Source organism: Carica papaya, chromosome 6 (assembly GCF_054855325.1).
Source record: "Carica papaya isolate Zhongbai chromosome 6, ASM5485532v1, whole genome shotgun sequence".
Classification (NCBI taxonomy): domain Eukaryota; kingdom Viridiplantae; phylum Streptophyta; class Magnoliopsida; order Brassicales; family Caricaceae; genus Carica; species Carica papaya.
Genome location: NC_142314.1, coordinates 4,369,311 through 4,388,891, shown reverse-complemented (window position 1 = coordinate 4,388,891; position 19,581 = coordinate 4,369,311). Strand labels below are relative to the sequence as shown.

At 34.4% G+C, this 19,581-nt stretch overlaps 1 protein-coding gene across 1 annotated transcript; it reads right to left on the bottom strand.

The window, feature by feature from the left end:
• Window positions 1-626: 626 nt before the first annotated feature.
• LOC110816576 (magnesium transporter MRS2-F-like) lies at window positions 627-14,886 on the bottom strand. Its single transcript, XM_022044827.2, has 6 exons — window positions 14,068-14,886; window positions 13,484-13,690; window positions 11,071-11,199; window positions 10,239-10,378; window positions 5,636-5,765; window positions 627-1,094 (listed from the first exon to the last, which is right to left on the bottom strand). Exons 1-6 carry the CDS (start codon window positions 14,497-14,499, stop codon window positions 813-815), a joined length of 1,320 nt encoding a protein of 439 aa, XP_021900519.2. The 5' UTR covers window positions 14,500-14,886; the 3' UTR covers window positions 627-812.
• Window positions 14,887-19,581: the final 4,695 nt, after the last annotated feature.

Below are 19,581 nucleotides of genomic sequence, written 5' to 3'. Positions count from 1 at the left end.
TTAATTAAAGGAAAAGAAGTTACTATAAATATTACAATTTTTTATTAATTAAGATATTTATTTTATAGCTTTATCTAACTGAAATTTTGAGAACACTACAGGATTTTAATTTTAGTAATAGTCATAATATAATAAAAAAAAAAAAGTGTCATTTAACATCTTAATACGAGAAAGTAAATTAATTTAAATATTATTATTTTATTGTAAGAAAAAGAGATTGAAATTTTAATTTATTTTGAACTATTTTGTTTTTGGTAAATTAATTTACTTGTATTACAAAATTGAATGTTCCAAGACATAGTGTCTGATCAATTTACGAGACAAGCTCAACAACGAGGCGACCAGACCCAGAAAGAGCATAGAGCCCAAATGACTAGGACAGACTGTCATGAGCTACTTCATCTCGTCCGCCCATTTAGCTCTAGGTACAGGTATACATTTTTACATTAGTTTTTATATTATTATTTTATACGGTAATTTTTGTTATAAACTAATCATTGTTCTCTTATCCCTGCAGCACGAGAAAAAGAATTACATGCACTTCATTCAAGTGAGTGTAATTTTGATTTATTATAATTTAATTGAACTAATCACAGAAATGTATATATTGAATTTAATTCGAAATCTTACCAAAATTTGCAACTTATCGTTGCAGAGAAATTATCTACATAAGTAGAAAGTCATCTAAAAATTTGTGGTTAAATTTCTATTACAGCATTATAAAATATAGATCAGATTCCATTGGGAATTCAAGATATCAAGAACTGATTTACTCTGGTAAATATGTGATCCTTCTCTTGATGAGAATGATTCTATAAAGCCAGTAAATTCTTTTTCTTGCCCCAGCCAATTGCAATCACATACAAAGCAACAATACCTCCCACTGTACCCACCACAGTTTCCCAGAATTGTATAGGTTGACCATTGAAGAGTTCTATTGTAATGTTCATGCCAAATAATCCAACAACAACAATGCCTGCATTGAGTATCATATTTGCGGTGCTGAGCAGCACTCCCATCTCTAGCAGATGATTCTGTTTGTCATCCAACATAATATTGATGAAGTCTTCTGTGTCACCCACGTACTCACTCATCTGTGTTAAGTAAGAGAATGTATTATCATTCGCTTCTGATTTCAGCTTATAAGAGCTAGTCTATGGGTAAGAGAAAGAGCATAATCGATTTAAATAAATAGTACAAAGTATGGACTGCTTCTCAAGAGTCCACTTTTTTCTTTTTCTTTTTTCATATGCAAATACATTTCTACCCTACTCAGTATCTAAGTTGAGCATCAAATAACAAATTTCTTTTCGTAGTTCTACCTGGGGCCAAAAGTCTGCTGACCTCCAGAGTTTAACTTCTCTATCATTGAGTCTAAAGATCATTCACACTGAGTTCAGTGGGGATGCAGAAGTAAATATTATTATTCATTATTCATTTGATTGTCCAATGGAGAGGAAAGGGAAAGAGGGATATAAGTTCATTGAATTGGTAAAATAAATGCAGTCCTAATAGTGTGGAATGGGGAAACTGGTAGGAGAGACATTTTCTTGAGGAAGAAGTGAAGAGGCTCTCTGAGCTCTGGGTCTAAATAAGGCCCTTAGCCTAGATGGTTTTTCCATTACATTCTTCCAAGTTTGTTGGGATTTTGTGAAATGTGACCAATGAAATATTTTGAGGAATTTCATCTTAATGGAATGTCAGTAAAAGTATGTGTTCCACCTTCATCACACTGGTGCCTGAAAAATAGGTCTAAGAAGATTTTCGTTTCTACCCTATAGGTTTCAGGACCACTGTGCGTAACCATATCCTTAAAGTGCTTTGTTTGAGGTTCTTTGAGGTTCTGAATGATATAATTTTCTTGAGTAGAATGTTTTCCTGTGGGATAGACAGACTGTATATGCTTCTGTTTGTTACTAGCAAGGTTGTGGAGGATATTAAAAAATCTAACAGTAAAGAGTTGATTTTCAAGTTGGAATTTAGAAGGCACTCGATAGGGTATTGGGACTTTATGGACAAAGGGTTGGAAAGAAAAGGTTTTGGATCTAGGTGCCAGAAGTGGATTAGTGGGTGTCTTTCCTTGGTGTCTTTTGCAGTTATCATTAATTGTAAGCTGTGGTCTTTATTCAATTGGTTTAGAGATGTGAGATGTGAAGATACTCTTTCTCCTTTCCTTTTAACTCCAGTGGTATGTGTTCTTAGTCGGACTTTGACTAAGGGATCTTATAGAAGTGTGTCAAAGGTTTGTGTGCCTTTGGGAGGAGAGAATGGAGATTTCTCATCTTCATTTCACAAATGACATTATTCTATTCCTTTCAAATGATTTCGGGTTGGTTAAAAATGCTCTTAAGCTCATTTATATTTGAAAATATTCAGTCTTTGCATTAATCTTAGTAAAAGTCATCTTGTGGATGTATATGGTCCTATCGTCAGTGGTCTTATGAAGGCAACCGGATGCAATTGTTTATCTTCAGATGCTAGAGTTGCTCTTATTTAGGTATGTCTTTCTGTTATTCCTTTGTACTCATGTCTTAGTTTTAGAGTCTTGAAGAAAGTGGCTGAGAAAGTTAAGTGGATCATGAAGGATGCTTCAAGAGATTATTTAGAGATAGAATGTGTATCGGTTTCCTATTAAGGATAGTGGTTTGAGTATTAGGATTTGGTTTTTAAAAAATTTGTCTTTACTAGCTAAATTATTTTTTGCTTTCACATGAATATCCATGGTATACCTATCTAGAAATTCGATAAAATAAGAAAACTAGTGAATTAAATAGAACCTATGGGGCTAAGGTATATAATACACTCTCTTCTCTCTCTCTCTAAAAAGTTCACTCTAAACCCTATCCCGTGTTCGGCTGCCTAGACCGACCAAGACCCAAGTATACACATGAGTTCGTATGGTTGAAGGTATCTTTACTTAGAGGGTAAATCCTTCAACCTATGCTGCAAAGGAAAGAAGGCAGAAGGATTAGGGATCATGGAGAATGGGTGAGGGTTTCGAAGGTCGATCTTCTTGGACAAAGAGGAATATGCTTGGTTTCTCGATGCGCTCGACGATTTTTGGTCGAAATGTAGACCGGGCATATGGGTAAAACACCTGGTGAAGAGGAACTATGAATTATGGATATCATACGGATCAAACGGACGAGGGGAGTACCTAACTTTGACTGTACAAAGAGATTGAAGAGTGAAGAGGATTTTTTTTTTCGGGAGGCTTGCAGGGGAAAGGGTGGTCGAAGTTATTGGTGGTAGCATATGAACTGGCGGACAGACCGGTTAAACCGTCTAAGGTCACTGAAGAGGGTGGAAGGAACAATACAGAATGACCAAAGGAGAAGGTGGACCAGATGAAATTTCCATGAAAAGCATCTTTCCACTATCCACACTGTAACACTCCAATCAACGCCAACATAGCGATGGAGTTCGAGGGCATGAAATCACACGCAGAGGCGGTACATGCTGTTGAAGGTAATGCGATTAAGGTGGGACAGAGACAATCCGAATCATATCAAGTTGGCCCGAAAGGGCATTACAGGACAGGCAAAGGGCATATGGTTAGTGACCAAAACGACAATCTTAAGCATCGGTTTGTTAAAAAGGGTGATAAGGCTCTTGTTTTGTTGGGCCGTACACAGAACGACAAAAAAGATGGGCTGGGTGGAAAAAAAAGGAATTCGTCAAGAGAAAAAGGGAAATAGAAAATTACGAACGATGTTAGTGGGGGCCTTTTTGTTTGCCCGGATCCAAAGGGTGTTGTTTACCCAACCCGGGGAGAGACATCAGGCACTAAGGAGGAGGAATCTTTTATCCTTGGGGACTCGATAGATATTAAAAAAAGGAAAATGTGAAATTAGGGCTTGTCGAAGAGAAAGTAGATGTGGATGGTTTATATGTAAAAAATAAGACTGCTAACTTGATATCTTTGACTATTTTCAGGGTCATTTGGAATGAGAGAAATAGTAGAGTTTTTGATAATATTGAGAGTAGTATTCTTAGTATAAAAGATAGGTAAATTCATTATTTTGGGTTTATTTTGTTAGATCATGACATTATCAGTAATGTGGATCTTGAAAATGTCATTGATACCCTAATACGATTGTAAATCTTTTGTCAATGGGTGGTACTTCCTTTTTGGTACCTTGTTAACATATCCTCCACATTTTTATCTCAAAAAAAAAATATATCCATGGTATACAAAGGAATGGATCGGATTCTATTGGTAAAAGTTCCATTTCCCACATAAGCCCTTGCAAAGCCCCTGCAAGTTATTTTATGCTTCCACATGAATTTTGTTCTCTTTATCAAGAGGTGATTACGAGTATTCATTGTATACAAAAGAACGGCTGGGATTCTCTTGCTAAGAGTTTCATTTCCCATAGAAGCCCCTATAAAGCTATCTCTTAATTTATGGTCAATTTACTCCTTTCACCCCTCTGTGTGTAGGAGACGATTCTCGAACTTTATTTTTGGAGCATATCACCCATTAGCTTCACACTTCCCGACCTTTATAATCCCTCATCACATCCTCATGTTCCTATTAATGACTTTTTCATTTATCACTCTAAGGGGCAACATTCTTGGAATGTGTAGTTCTTTAGAATCTTAATAATGGGAAATATCGTGATATGATTTCCTACATTCATATGCTTGAGTCTTGCTTTCGTTCTTCCCAAGTTGATAGCATAATATGGACACTCGGTCTGTTACGTCTGGATATTTTTGCAAGTCTTTTTCATCATATTTTCTCTAAATACTAGTGGTGCCCTTGAATTTCCCAGTTCCCATTTCTAAAAGGTCAAAACCCTCCCTAAGGTGAAGGTTTTCCTTGGATGACTGTCCCAGACAAACTTAACACTAACGTTTTGTTACACTTTTATTGACTAAAACCATGTTTTTCCTCTGATGTATGTGTACTGTGTTTTAGGCCAAATGAGTCCCATAATCACCTGTTCTTTCATTGTGATGTAGCTTGGAAACTATCAACAAAACTTTTTGGTACTTCTGGTTTTATGTGATTTCCCCACCACCCTTCCTTCCCCTCCTCCAAAAATGTTTTCCTTGAGAATTTCTTTAGGTGATGGAGTGAGGAAGAGTTTGAGGATTCCTGCGAGAAGAACCATCTTTTCCAGGTTTTGGGTCTTATGGTTGGAGCTCAGTGGCAGAATCTTTAAGGATCATTACTTCTTCAACTTTTTTGCAGAAGAGCACTTTTTAACTGAGTTCTATTTATGTTTGTTTCTTTCTCCTCCAAATTTTCGGAGGTTTGCTTTGAGGAAACCTCATCCTCATTATTATGTCTCCTTTTCTATAACTGTTTATAACGTTTCTGTTATTATTAAAGATTAAAAAAAATAAATATTAAAAGATTTTTTTTCCTTTCTGTTCCTCAAGAATGTTTCTTTACACCCTCATATATATCTTAAATTCTAAGAGATATCAGAAATGTTCAACAAGTCAGAAAATTCAGAGAATTGCAATAAAAGAAAAACTCTCTATGGAGAAGTTAGATAATCACCCGTTGCTAAAAACACTGTTCACTTACAGATAAGGACACTAAACAAATTGAATGAGTTACGAGAGAATAGAGCATAGATAAAAATATTAAAATAATGAAAATAGAGTAAGAGATACTTACATCAGATAGTTTTTGAAGAATTCCATCTATTTGTGCAAAATAGGCTTCCAAAAGCATCTCCAGCTCCTCTATATTGGGTTTAGGATCTGATGAGATATCTGAGCTACTTTCCGACTTTGTCTCATCATCTCTATAAGATAAATGTCATCACAGAATACAATAAAAAGAATTAGACTACAGGTCTGTAATCTTGATATGCCATTATGCAATGCTGAAGAGAGTTGAATAAATTGTCATCCTTCCAGAAATGGTAAAATAGAATGTCATTGGCCAAAAATATGAAATAGTAGTAAAACTCTAACATATCTGATTATTTCTTAATGTCCGAAAAACCTTTGTATCTACTATTCAGATTGGACTTGGACTATTTGAGACAATCAATCAATTAGTTCACTAGCCAATAGACACAGATACAACCAATTGAGTCCCAATATTAAGATTTCAACACTTCAATCACCAAACTGTTGACCTGGTAACACTCAGACAAGTACCAAAAGAATCCTTTTGCAGAGAAACTTATCTTAGTGCTATATATTCTTGGACCTAGATCTTTTCAAGCCAAAGCAGGTAAAAGGAGGTATAGCAGAAATCCTTCACACCATGATAGGCTGCTCTTTTCAAAATTGGTACAGCTCTGTGGCAGTACCTACTGATGGATCTAGTAACGGATTGATTTACATAGAAATCAGTATATAGATTTCAGCTTTTTGAGTTTTTCATCCTTTACTTATTTAGATCTATTTTGTGGATTTAGTAAAAGAGAACCCAGCTATTTCTTGAGTAAGTACTCAACACTTGACAAATTCCTCTCTTACTATAAGAAATAAGACATTAAAATTTATTACAATAGAGATGCTGTTTTTCCTAGAACTTAGGAATGCCAAAACTGCCTATCCTTATCTTTATTCCTAGACTAAGACAACCACACCAATCCACCAAGATTATTCAAATATTCCCACAATAAAATTGACAGGATTTATTCTAATAAACATATAGCCAAACCAAACCTGGACATCTTGACCATAAAACTAGGAGCAATTAATTCTGAACTGCAGACTCCTGTTCCCTTCTTTATAATAAATGGGATACTTTCACGCCCCTAGGATCCCCAACATTCTATTAGTCCTGGGCTTCCTTCGGTTCAGCAAATTTACACGCATATAAATAGTCCAACTTGACATCTACAGAAAAATCTGTTAGGTACCCAATTTTGGTCCTTGTTATAAGGTTGATTTTGGAAGAGGATAATGGGTCAGTATAGAAGAGCCTTTCAAAATCTTAACAATAAGAAATCATTGCAAGGACTTATGTGTAATGTGACTATATAAGTCAATAACAAAGTCATTCTTTACCAAAAGTAGAAGATTACAATAAGAGGTGTTTAATAATACTACAAAATAGAGAAATACCAACAGACATTCATTGGACTTTTCAATTTGGGGTAGAAAAATAGAGAAGTAGATGTTTGTGACTAAGTGTGAATAATAATACTACAAAATTATTTACATCCAGACATCATAAACATGAACTTTTTTCGGTAATACCAAAAGGGAAGTCATCATAATGTACACAAACCCAGAGCAGCCTATGTCGACCTTCTTGGATTAACAGAGAGAGAGAGAGAGAGAGAGAGAGTGGGGGAGAGGAATGAATTTTGTGTTCTACAAGTAGCACTTTGTATCTAATCTTAATGTTAAGGTTTACTCTAAACACTAAGGCTCAAACCAATCTAGAAGAAATCTATAAATTTTTTTGGAACCATTTGCACATTCACATTCAGTTTAACTTGAACAATTTGTAACTGTAGTAGGATGAGAAGAAAATTGAGTATGTACAGAATTCCATAAGAACTCAATTTTATCATTTTAGGTAGGACTTTTATCATCTTTTTAGTCAAAATAATTGTAAATTTGCAAATGATTTCTAACAAAAGTTTTGCATTTGTTCTAAAGATAACCTAAGAAAGCTGTTTAAAAATTGAATAATAACCATTCACTTAACCTATAATACATCCCTCTGCCCCAGTTTCCAGTCTAGGAAACCCAACCAGATGCTCTAAGCTTGAAACAAATACCATCCCCTATATTTTCTACATAAAATTCTGATAAGGAATTTAACTTTGCCACTGTTGCTTTTTCTAGAGACAAAATTGTTTGCTTCCATGCAATCATACAAAGCATTAAATTTTAAGACTTCAGTTTCACAAGGGGGAAAAATCAACCTTTAGAAAGATAACAAAATGAAGTGACATCACAACTTGCGCATGTTTAATAACTGACTACTCATTTCTTAAGTTATATTTTTATCTATCTTTTCTCTTTTCCTGTGCAAGACATGCACTTAAACATACTCATATGCATGAAACACAGAAGTCAGCAGAAAATAAGCCAAATTGAATGATAATCAAAAAGCAAGTCTATAGAAAGTTTTTTTAGCCCTATGTGGTGATTGTTAATGGGGACCCTGAATCTTGATTCAATGGTAAAGATGAGTGAGGCAGGATCCTCTCTCCTTTCTACTTTTGTGGTGGATGTTCTTACTATATGCTTACCATGGAGGTGAGAGAGACCTCGTGAAAGGTTTTGGAGTCAAGGTGGATCGCATCATGTTCTGTCATTTATATTTTGTAAATGATACAATCTTCTTTTTCTTGAATTTGACAGAGTGAGCCACAAGGATCAATGTGGAGGAGGATGCACCATTTATAGGCTTACAAGATTTATTGGCTATTACGTGTTATCTTGGCCATTTACCTATGTCGGTGCCTCTCTTGGTGGTAACACGGGTTCTTTCTTGGACCAGCTGATGAAAGGGTTGGGTGTTGTAGGGACCCCGGTTTATTCTCTCTGGATAGAAGGGTTATCCTTATCAAGGCTTGTTTATCAAGTATTCCCTATATTACCTCTCGCTCTTAAGATCCTTTGGAGGTGGCTTCTAAAGTTGAGAGAATCATGAGGGATTTCTCATGATGTCCGTGGGAGAGTCTTCAAGAGACAATCTGGTGAGTTGGGATATGCATTCTCTTCTTAGAAAAGATGGTGGCTTAGACATTGAGAATCTCTTATCCGAAAGCATGAGTTTATTGGCTAAATGACATGCATTCTCCTCTGAAATCTTGTACTTTTGTGGCACAATGAAATAAAGAATAAGTGCAGATCGCACAGGAAAGTATTGGAGTTCTAGAGCCAGGAGTACCTCCATTGACAAGAGCCCCTAGAGAGGCCATTTCACAGCTTTATGACATTTCCTCCCTCATACCCGGTTTTTGTTTAGACTGCTGCTCTAAACAGGCTCAGCACTAATGATTTGTTACAAATATGCAGAATTAACTATATCATTTCTCTGGATGTGTTGTTATGCGTTTTGACACAGCAAATCGCATAATCACTTGTTTTTGCACTATGAAGTGCTTTCAAGGCTTTGGTCCATCGTTTTAATCATTTGGTTATTGTTGGGTTACTCATCCCTCCATTGAGTTTTTTTTTTCTAGTTACTCAAGGAAGACATACAGAAGAAGGAGGTTACTGTGTTAACGGGAGGCACCATTTTCCCTAGCTTGTGAGTGTTGTGATCGAAGAGAAACCCTAGAATCTTCAGAAACCAAATTAGCAAACCGTCTTTTCTATAGGAGATTATGCCTTTCTTTGCTGCTTTGCAATGCTAAGACTCATGAAGATGTATTCTAGACTCTAAAACACATACGTTTTAAGGTCATAAAACCTCTTTAGAGTCATAGATCCTCTTTATGTTTACTATAGATTAAGATGTTATCAAACTCAAATTTTAAATGGCTAACATCTTTCAAACTGCCTTCTCTAGGTAGACCCTTATAGGTTTTAAAGGTTTTTCTAATTTGATCATTCACACACACGTGACCATGAAAAAAGACAAGAAACAATTCAACATCTCAGTTCTTTCAAAAACTTTCTTTTTATATCAATAAGTCCCATGAATATGTTAAAGAATGTCAGATCAAATGGCTTTCTAATTGAATTTACATGTGCGTATGTTATAATATATATATCTTGTTACTAGGCGGTTATCTGGAATTTCTGGTTCCAGAATTTGCTTCTACTTTTTGTTGCGATTTTTTGAGCGACCTATTTTGTGAAAATAGATTATAATTCATCAAAAGGAGCTACTACCTTCGATTTCATTAGAGAGAGCTCCAATCTCGTACTTTAAAATAATATTCTGACTTATTTTATTAATAACAAATATTTTCCTTTATATAATGGTTACAATTCTTATTTAAAAAATGTTAATTTAATTTGAAATCTAAATTTAATTAAAAATATTTTACTAAAATATTGAAAATACTATTTAAAAATCAAATACTAATAAAAAATATATATTATTTAGAAATTTAATACTAATTAAAATTCCAACTATTTAAAAATCTAATACTAATTAAAATTTCATATTTAATTGAAAGTCAATTTTTTATTCTTGCTGCATCTTTCATATTTGCATCCATAACAATATATGGGACAAGAATGCTTAATTAGCAACATGGTTTACTTTGCAGAATGCAACATTATTCTCTTCAACCAAGAAACACTATTTATGCAACAAATGATAGAGAAACAGAATCAATATGCACCTTTCATCATCTATTTCAAATGTCCCTGATTCTTCTCTTAGTGATGTTTGATCAAATGAGCGAGCAACAAGCTTTTCTGTCAAATACATTTCAGCCATATCATTATCATCATCCAGCAAATGTTCAAGTTCATCTCTCACCTGTAGATAACAGGAGAATGATTAGACAAAATTACCAATAAGCACAAAGAACAACATCCAACATGTATAATATGCAGCATATTGAACCCTTAATTTCAGCTGCTAGAGAAGTACCGAAAACAGATTATAGAAGTGACTTTAAGACCACTTATAGGCAAATGCTATCGGAAACAAAAAGGTGTATGCATAAATAACTAAAAAGAGAAAAAGATTGACAAAAGAAGTACGCAGCTTCGGAAAATGAACAATATATTCAATATCATTACCTAGAAAGGAAAAAACAATTGCCACGCAAAAGTTAAAAAAGAAAAATGTGGATCCTCGATTTAACATCACCATCTATGAATGAATCGGGAACAAAAGCATTCTCCTCGGAAGAACCAAACAAATATGTAGGATGATCAACGTGATTTGTGGTAATGGAATGTGAACAAAACAAAATGATAGAGGGGAAAAAAAAGGAACAAACTAAACAGCCAAGAAAACATCATGTTCTTTTTTAGGAAAGAATTTTCATGTTCTCATCCCAGAAACAATGTATATCAGATACAAGTGACCATTGTACTGTTTGAAATGTAACATATTTATTGCTATCAATAATATATATTCACTTGATTTCCAATGTCCAATAATCACTTATTCATCATCTGAAATATTAAAATAAAACAGCTACAAGATGATACATCAATTACCTTTTGCACGCGACCTGATATGGCAACCAGACGACTTTTTATCTGTCTAACACGTTCCAGATTAAGTGTGCTGATTTTAGAAGTCAGTTCATCAAGTGCTGGATATGCTTCCTCCTCCAGTGTCCGTGTCTGACAAATATATGACCACTTTGATATGGGACATAAAACAATAAATCACTAGCATATGCATGTGATGTACCCATGCATGTATGAGTATGTGGATCAACCAGATCCAAAATGGAATATATCCTTATTTTCAGGAGATAGCACAGTTCTCCTATCTTGGAACTAAAACTGCCTTGTGACTTTGAGAGATTTGGCCAAGACCACTATCAGTTGAATCTTTCTCAGAGATTTTAGGGTAGAAATAAACCAACATCATGTGAAAAATATTATCCAGGAAGGAGACATTGTGACAGAGGGTCAGGTGAAGTTTAGTGCTTGGACCAAGGTTCATTTAGTTAGAAATTTGTTGAAACTTCTCATTCAACATTAGTAGCAAAAGAACTTGTGCTACCCTATGAACGTTGACCTAGACATATCTAAGAATAAGAGACAAAGCAACATCTTTCTTCACGAGAGAATCCCTCACCGGAATGTCCGGTCTACAATCTGTAACTAAACCAAATCCATCTAAACGAGGCAAGTCAAATCCAGAAAGACAAGAAAAAATTTGTTCCTGAAGCTCTTAGACACCATAAACTGTAGAAAAGGAACAGGAGTCTAATATATCTCCAACTTCGACATGTGGATCATCTGTATGGATATAAGAATCAAAACATGTTTTTTTTTTTTGAAATAAAAAGTATAAATGTATATTAAATTAATGGCACCAAGGGGGTGGCACCCATTTACAATATATTTACAGCTCTATTAGTATACATATGATATTTCCAAAATCCTCCACCTTATAAATATTATGACCCAAAATCATAGAATCAAAATAGTGCATCCATCTATATCTAATTTGGACATCTCTCCCTCAATATCCTCAAAAGGTCTACTATTTATCTCTTTCTAAACTGCTCAAAAAATAGTCAAAGGAATAAGATTTGCATATTTTTTCTTTTTACATATCCCATCCCAAGTCATAACTCATCCTTCCCCGACCCGGCAATAACCCAATTAATACCTAGTAATCCATATACTATTGCTCAAATATTATACACCACCGGACACCAAAGAAGAACATGATTACAGGACTCAGCAGCTTTCTTGCAAAAATAATAGTCATTCACCAATGTTCTAGCCGTTCTCATCAGTTTACCAATAGTCAGTACACATTCTCTTCTCACTTCCCAAGCAAAAAAAAGAAAAACAATTCTAGGAGGAACCTTCACCTTCTATATCTGATTAGCAAGGAACCGGTCCAAACCCACCTCAACTCTTCCCACCAGATGGTTATAAAAGGACTTGACAGGGAACTCCCCCTGCTTCTTCAAATTCCACACAATCAAGTCTCTATTGTCATTCAAGTGCACAGCGGACAAAATATGCAGCAATGCTTCATATTCTTCAATCTCCCAATCAGTGAGGTTTTTTGTCACATTCACAAACCACTCCATACTTCCATTCACCTCTCTATAGACTTATTCAACAATGATATTCTTAGATTGCGCAGTGGGAAAAATCCTTGGGAATTGAGTTTTGAGGCTTCCCCTTCCAACCCAATCATCAACCAAAATAGAATTAAGCTTCCATTTGATATACTCTTGGAATTTTTGTCTCCTCATACTTAACTTCCTCAACAACTCTCTAAGAATCAATGCGCTTATCAAGTACGATAATTAACTAACTACAAGGCACACAATTACAGCACTAACTGAGAACTAAACACATCATCACTTATCATATGTGACACACATCAATGAAACAGCCAAATCAGATAATCTTAGCCTTTAACGGTATGCTGTTGGGGAACTCTCCAGGTCTTTCCCCGTTCTTGATTTACTATTTTTGAGTATGTGGAGTATTTTGGGATTATATTCTGCCAATGATTTGTACTTGTGGGCTAGGGGGAATATCGCAGACCAGCAGATCTGGGGATCAACAATCCCGATCATACTTGTTAAAGGTTGTTGTGGCACCTGTAGAGCATATAGCTGAAGTAGCATGATTGTTGCTTCTTAGGACTGAGGCTACTACCTATGCACTTCAACCGCACCGTGGACTTCTCTTACTTGGATGGTGGAAGTAGTAAGCAAGAGTTTCTACACTACAATCTTGCTTATCTTATTTTGATAATTTGTAGTTACCTTGAAAAACGACCTATTTTTTCCTGCTTTCATTACTATACAAAGTATTTTCTGAATCCCAAAGGATCAACTATCAACTTTTCCAATGGAAGAAATTTGTAAGATGAATATTAACACTAGAATGAGACAAATAAGAAGGTAAGAAATAAACTGCATACCTCGGATTCGAGACACCTGCAAGCAGACTCAAGACAAGCTTCAAGTGCCTTGAACTCAAATGGCAATATCTTTGGACCCGCATCTATAGGCATATTCATCATTGTCGGGCTGTGATCTGTTAGTTCACTAGTTGGTGCAGTTCCTGAATCATCATCACGGGGCATTAAGGTTGAGGTCCATGCAACAGCAGGTGACTCTTCCATTGCCTTTGTAGAGTAGATAGTTACCAGGTTAGTTCGACAAAATACTTCTCTACGGCAGGGCATTTTAGGTAATAATCTTTACTAGTCAACTCTCCTAAAGGATTATAAAATCATCCATTGCCGACTCAGAAGATTTCTATAAGCACAAAGTGAAATGTATTACTTCGAAAATCATACGGAGAGTGGATTGGATAATCCATTCTAATAGTTTTCGAAGGTAAAAGGTCCACGAAATTGAAAAAGATTGAGAATCCACGGGATCCTTCGGGGGGCGTTTTATAAAATGAATAGACACGAATTGTTGAGCAACGAGGTGAGAGATAAATCTAGATATTGTCTCCATCTTTATCGTACTATGAATAGTTTAGACCTTGTATTACCTGCTGCGGCGCAGCATGGAGGCAAGAAATTCGTTGCTGGAGGTCCTGAACAAACTGGACAACGAGTGGATTAGAGGAATGGAGCATGAGGACCTCCTTGGCAGTGATGATGGCCTTGATGTGCTCCAGGTTGATGACGATGGCCTTCTCTCTCCCCAAAATCGATGATGGATACGACAAGACCGGGTCCAAAGCCCTCAGGTCGCGAGCGGGCAGGCCCGTCCGCCGCATAATTGAGTGCTTCCCAACATCCTCGAACCGCGACTCCCCGGACTCCGACACCACCAGCCATGTTCTCACCCCAGTCGCCTTCCGCTTGGCCTGAGCTTGAGTTTGAGCCTGGGCCTGAGTCGCGGTCTGCACATGCGTTCGTTTACCGGCTCCTGCTTTCCCTATTTCCTCGTCTGCTGCTACGCCTCTGGAGAACGCCATTGATCAGTTGCCATCAATCAAAAAGAATAACCGATCGTTACATCGAATAAAAGAGGAAATACAGATTCGACCCTTTAAATCGTCGGCGAGAAAATTAAACTATATCTTTCCGTTTTCTTTTCTATATTCTCGATCTGGCATGAGAATTACGGAATTCCCGCCAAACTAGGAATCGGGAGATGACGTGGCTAACGGCAGTTAAAAAAGACGATTGCTTGAAGCTCTTTTCCAACTGCCTTCGATTATGCCCGTTGACTTCACGTGCTTCGTGTGAACTTCCGTTAGCGCAGGCGTCACGTGCGCGTTTGGAGCGTGGTGCTTTCGTATTACTTTACGCTTGATTCAGATTCGAACGTAACGAGTAGCCTTTCCAGGAATTGAGTAGAAACGTGCTTATGAAAGACATTATGGCTTTTCAATTACATGCTGGGTATGCTGCACATTTTTATAATTATAATCTCTTTAAAAAAAGCATAAAACCAAAGGGAAAACTACAGTCTTTTTTGCTGTTCTTTGTTTATGGTTTAGGTTAGAGCTTAAGATTCTTTTGAACAAAAATTAGGGGCTTTGAGATTAGAGCAAGATTGACTTGTTGATTGATTTAAAATATTTCATAATGGTTTTGGTTGATGTCACGAGTGTATTTAACAAAAACCATATGACAATCTATATTAGATTTTTATGAATATATTATGGCTAAACTTATATATTATCTATGGAGTGAGATGTATATATTATATTATAAGATTGTATAGTAGGATAATTTTATTTTATTTTATGTCAATTTATTTTTTAAAAAGATGGGTATTCGTATAAACTAATATTTCATACTTATATAAGTGAGAGAAATATTTAAGAGATAATAATAACTAAAGATAAATATTTTTACCCTATACTATACTTTTGATATCTTTCAAAGTAGATGCATGCACTGGCAATAAAGGCAATAAATTGACATATATATTTAAGGGTATACTTAATGTGTGTTTTTAAAAAGTACTAAAATATCAATATATTGTATTGTGTGTAAAAGAAAATTAATTGTCTTAGTTAACATATGCTGAGGGAGAATTTGTTAGGAATGAAGTTGTTATGGGGCATGCGACACGGTTGGGTGTTGGGGGATAGAAGTTGTTGGAGAAATTTATAAATAGAGAAACTACTAAAGAAAAATTATCTACGATAAAAATACAGTATTAATGATAATGATAAAAATAATAATAATAATATAAATAATAAAAACTTTAAATAAATTTGTAGCTTTGGGATCTAACTATCTAAAAAATTAAGAATATTAAAAAAATAAATATATTTTTATATATTTATTATATTATTTTTATATACTATTTTTTTATTTAATATTACATACAATAAAATATAAATAAATTAATAATTTAATTGTAATTATACTATTCTATCAATTAAAATAAAATAATTATCATTACCATACATTAATAAACAATCTTCTCAAACATGATATGTAACGCCCACCAAAATCTTTTTTTTTTTATTTTTTTATTAATAAATATACTTATTTATTTATTTATTTTATTTTATTATATTTTATTTTATTTTAATTTAATGAAAAAATAGGTAAAATTTATTAAGAATTAAATTGAAAATAATTTTGAAAAAAATGAGTGAAAAATTGGATTCGGATGATGTTTTTGAAAAAAAAAATCAGAAACTAAGGATCAAACCGCAATTTAAAAAAATTTTACCATGTCAGACGCCCGGTCAGCAGCCCCGACCAACTAGAACGCGCCAAGTGGCAGAGGCGCTGATGCGGGAGGGCACCCGGGGGAGCCACATAGGCGATCCGCGTGCAAGCGATCGAATGACTGAGGTCCGTTCCCACGTGCACGGATGGCCCAGAGTGAATCGCGCACGGACGACCCAGATTGGATCGCGATGAACGGCCCAGATTCACTTCCTATTTAATCGTGATCGAACGGTCTAGATCAAACGCGATAGAGGGTCCATATCAAACGCAATGGACGGTTCAGATCAAAAGCGAATGGGTATAAATAACCTCATCCGTACCCAAACCCTAACCTTAGCCGCCAGAACCCCTCGCCGGAGAAGACAACCCAGCCACCGAGGAGCCGACTGCCACCATCCGCCGCTGCATTGGAACCCTTTCCAATTGCCAAAAAAGGAAAAAATTTATGTTTTGCACGAAATTTAATTTTAAACCCATCCATGGCCAAATCGGAGTGAAAGAACTGGTAAATTGGCCAAAAAACACCAACGAAGCCCGGCGCCGCCTTGAGAAATTTCATAAACTGCTTCCGATGAGATCTTTTTCGATTCTCGTTTCAAGTAATTTTTTCACCATTGTGATCACCATTTTCTTCTTTACAGGTTTACCAAAACGAAACATCCAACCCAACGTGAGCCGGAGGAGCTGCCGCACCGGAGAACCCCGCTGTCGGTGAGTTTTGATTTTTGTATTTTTTTTCGGCCCATCGAGGCCCTTTAGCGTATGTGCTCATAAGAATTGATGCAAAATCGACCGAATTCGACCAAAAATGATCAAAAACAGCCAATCTGAGGCGGACCGTTGTCGCTCGCCATTGTCGGAGCACGATGGAGCCACCGTGCTGTATTTTCAAAATTGATAGAGCGGGCCCTATAACTGATTTTGGGTTTATTTAAAATATTTGTAGGTACTATAAGCACGTTTCAGTAGAAAAATTCAAGGAACTTAGGGACTGTCCGTATGCGTAGTAAACCGTTCAGTTTTTCGGTGTCAAATCGAGTAAGGATCCCTTACTCTATTCTCTATCATAGAATTGAAGTTTAAATAAATACTAATACGGTATTTTGTACAAATTAAATAGATTTGCATAATTAATTACGGATTGCTAATGAAGCCTGAACCGAAAATTATTCTTTGTTAATTTATTTTACAGTCTAAAAGTATGATATTATTTGATTTATCTATTTTATAGTTAAAATGCATGTATTGATGTCTTACCTGACTACTGTTTGATTTGATATTTGAGACATGATTGCATTACCTAATGCATGTTTATTTGTTTATGTGACTATGTTTGATTTGGTAATAGAGACTAAAAGAAAATGGAAAATGGGTGTGATCAAATAAACAGATTGAATGACAGCCTTACTAGATATCCTGAGAGATAGTGGACGGACCGGGTATATGAAAAACCCTACCGTAAATGTTGTTTCATACTGAATGGGGTATGAAGACTTGGTAATTTAGCACTTATATCGGACGGGGTATGGAGACGGTTCTATAATTGAGATTGTTAAAGAAAATGGTTCACGTGTAGCGGAGACATTCCTATGAACCCCCATGAATACTAGTAAGATAGTGAAATGAAAAACGGTTATGATTTGGTTATTATTAATGGATATGCATTTATGATATGTTATATGTTGCTAATTGTTTATAAAGTTATGATTTGTATGACATTATTGTCTCTATATGTTGTTTTCATAAATTCAACTATGGTAAATGTACGGTAAATAATTTTACGATTAATAAACGAATTTGCTAAATTTAGTGCTCCATTAATTGTTTTGACTTTATACTAATTTTTACTTCTGTGCGGGTGATATAGTGTGATATTTTTACTGTGTTAGTGTAGTTCATCATTTATTTAACAATTTCAAATCAAAAGGACCTGGTTCCAAAGCCTGATCCGCAGAAAAATTGCGAGTATATGCTATATACTTTATATTTTGTATTACTTTTTTTGATTTTATAGAATTTATTCTGTAATGTTTGTTTAGTAATTTTAAGTTATTGTATAAAAGATGTAAACCTTAACATTTTATTTCGCTTCCACATTTAAATCATTATATATTTTATTTTAGATTTTCGGGGCCGTTACATGGTATAATTTTATTATTACCATAATTAATTATCTCAAACAAAATTTATCTAAACAGAGCATTAGTAATACACTTGTTATAATTTAATTTTTAATATTTTTTTATTATAATTAGTTTATTGTGTATTTTTTATTTATTTCAAAATACTCAATTTTTTTTTTATTGTAACCCTATTTCTACCAAAAAAAATATTAGAGACTATATTTCCATAGTTAAATACTAATTTACCTTTTGTTAAAATTATGGGTTCCTAACTTTAAAAGCCCATAATTTTGCCGACATGGCCAACCGATTGGTTTAAATGAATGGAAAGGAGCGTTGTTTGTTAGTTGTTATCTTGTTTCACAGGTTGGTTGGGAGAGAACCTAATTTAATGTTTGAGATGAAAACAAATTTTACCATGTTGATTTGAAATTGCCTCTTAATAGTTTTTGAAAATATTACATTAAATTATTATGGCTTATAAATATAATAATATTTTTTTTAAGAAAATAGACTTAATAGCTAAATATACAGATGTTTATAGTTAATATTGTAAGTTTATACTAATTGTTAAAAGTAAATATATAAGTTTTGAAAATAAATATTTTTTAAAAATTGATAAATTTTATTATTCATTCATTAAATACACATTAATAATAATATTTTTATCATAAAAAAAAATGCACGGTATAACTAAGGATTCGAGTTTTTATTTATGTAGATAAAAAGATAAATATTATCAAAATAATTAAATTTAAAAATAAAATATAAAACTAAATACATACTAAATTTTAATAACATTAAGTCAAATGTTTATCTTCTACGAAAGATAAAAGCGAAATTGATCATAAATAACGAGCAGATAATTGTCATTGAGAGAACAAAATAATTTTTAAAAAATAAATGGTTATATTTAATGTAAAATAAATTAAATTAAATTATGAATAAAAATAAAAAATATAATATATTTATCAAATTTATTTATTATCATTATTATTATTATTATTATTATTATTATTATTACTTTTTATCAATTTACTGTTGATGGAGTAAAAGTCAACCAAGTCAAGTTGTAGAATCTGGTGGCAATGAGAAATTTGTTTAGATTCAGACGCATATCTACGAAATCTCTAAAATGATGCCGTCATTTGTCGTTTCGAATTAACAGAATAGGGGTATTTTGGTAATTTAAATGAATCTCACACGGAGACAATGCTCCCATACCCTTCGGTCATT

Coding starts and splice junctions, on each gene's coding strand:
- LOC110816576 (XM_022044827.2), bottom strand. CDS start 14,499: ATGGCGTTCTCCAGAGGCGTAGCAGCAGACGAGGAAATAGGGAAAGCA. Junction 10,379..11,070: donor TATCAGGTCGCGTGCAAAAG/GTAATTGATGTA, acceptor TGTTATCTACAG/GTGAGAGATGAACTTGAACA. Junction 5,766..10,238: donor TTTGAAATAGATGATGAAAG/GTGCATATTGAT, acceptor TTTATCTTATAG/AGATGATGAGACAAAGTCGG.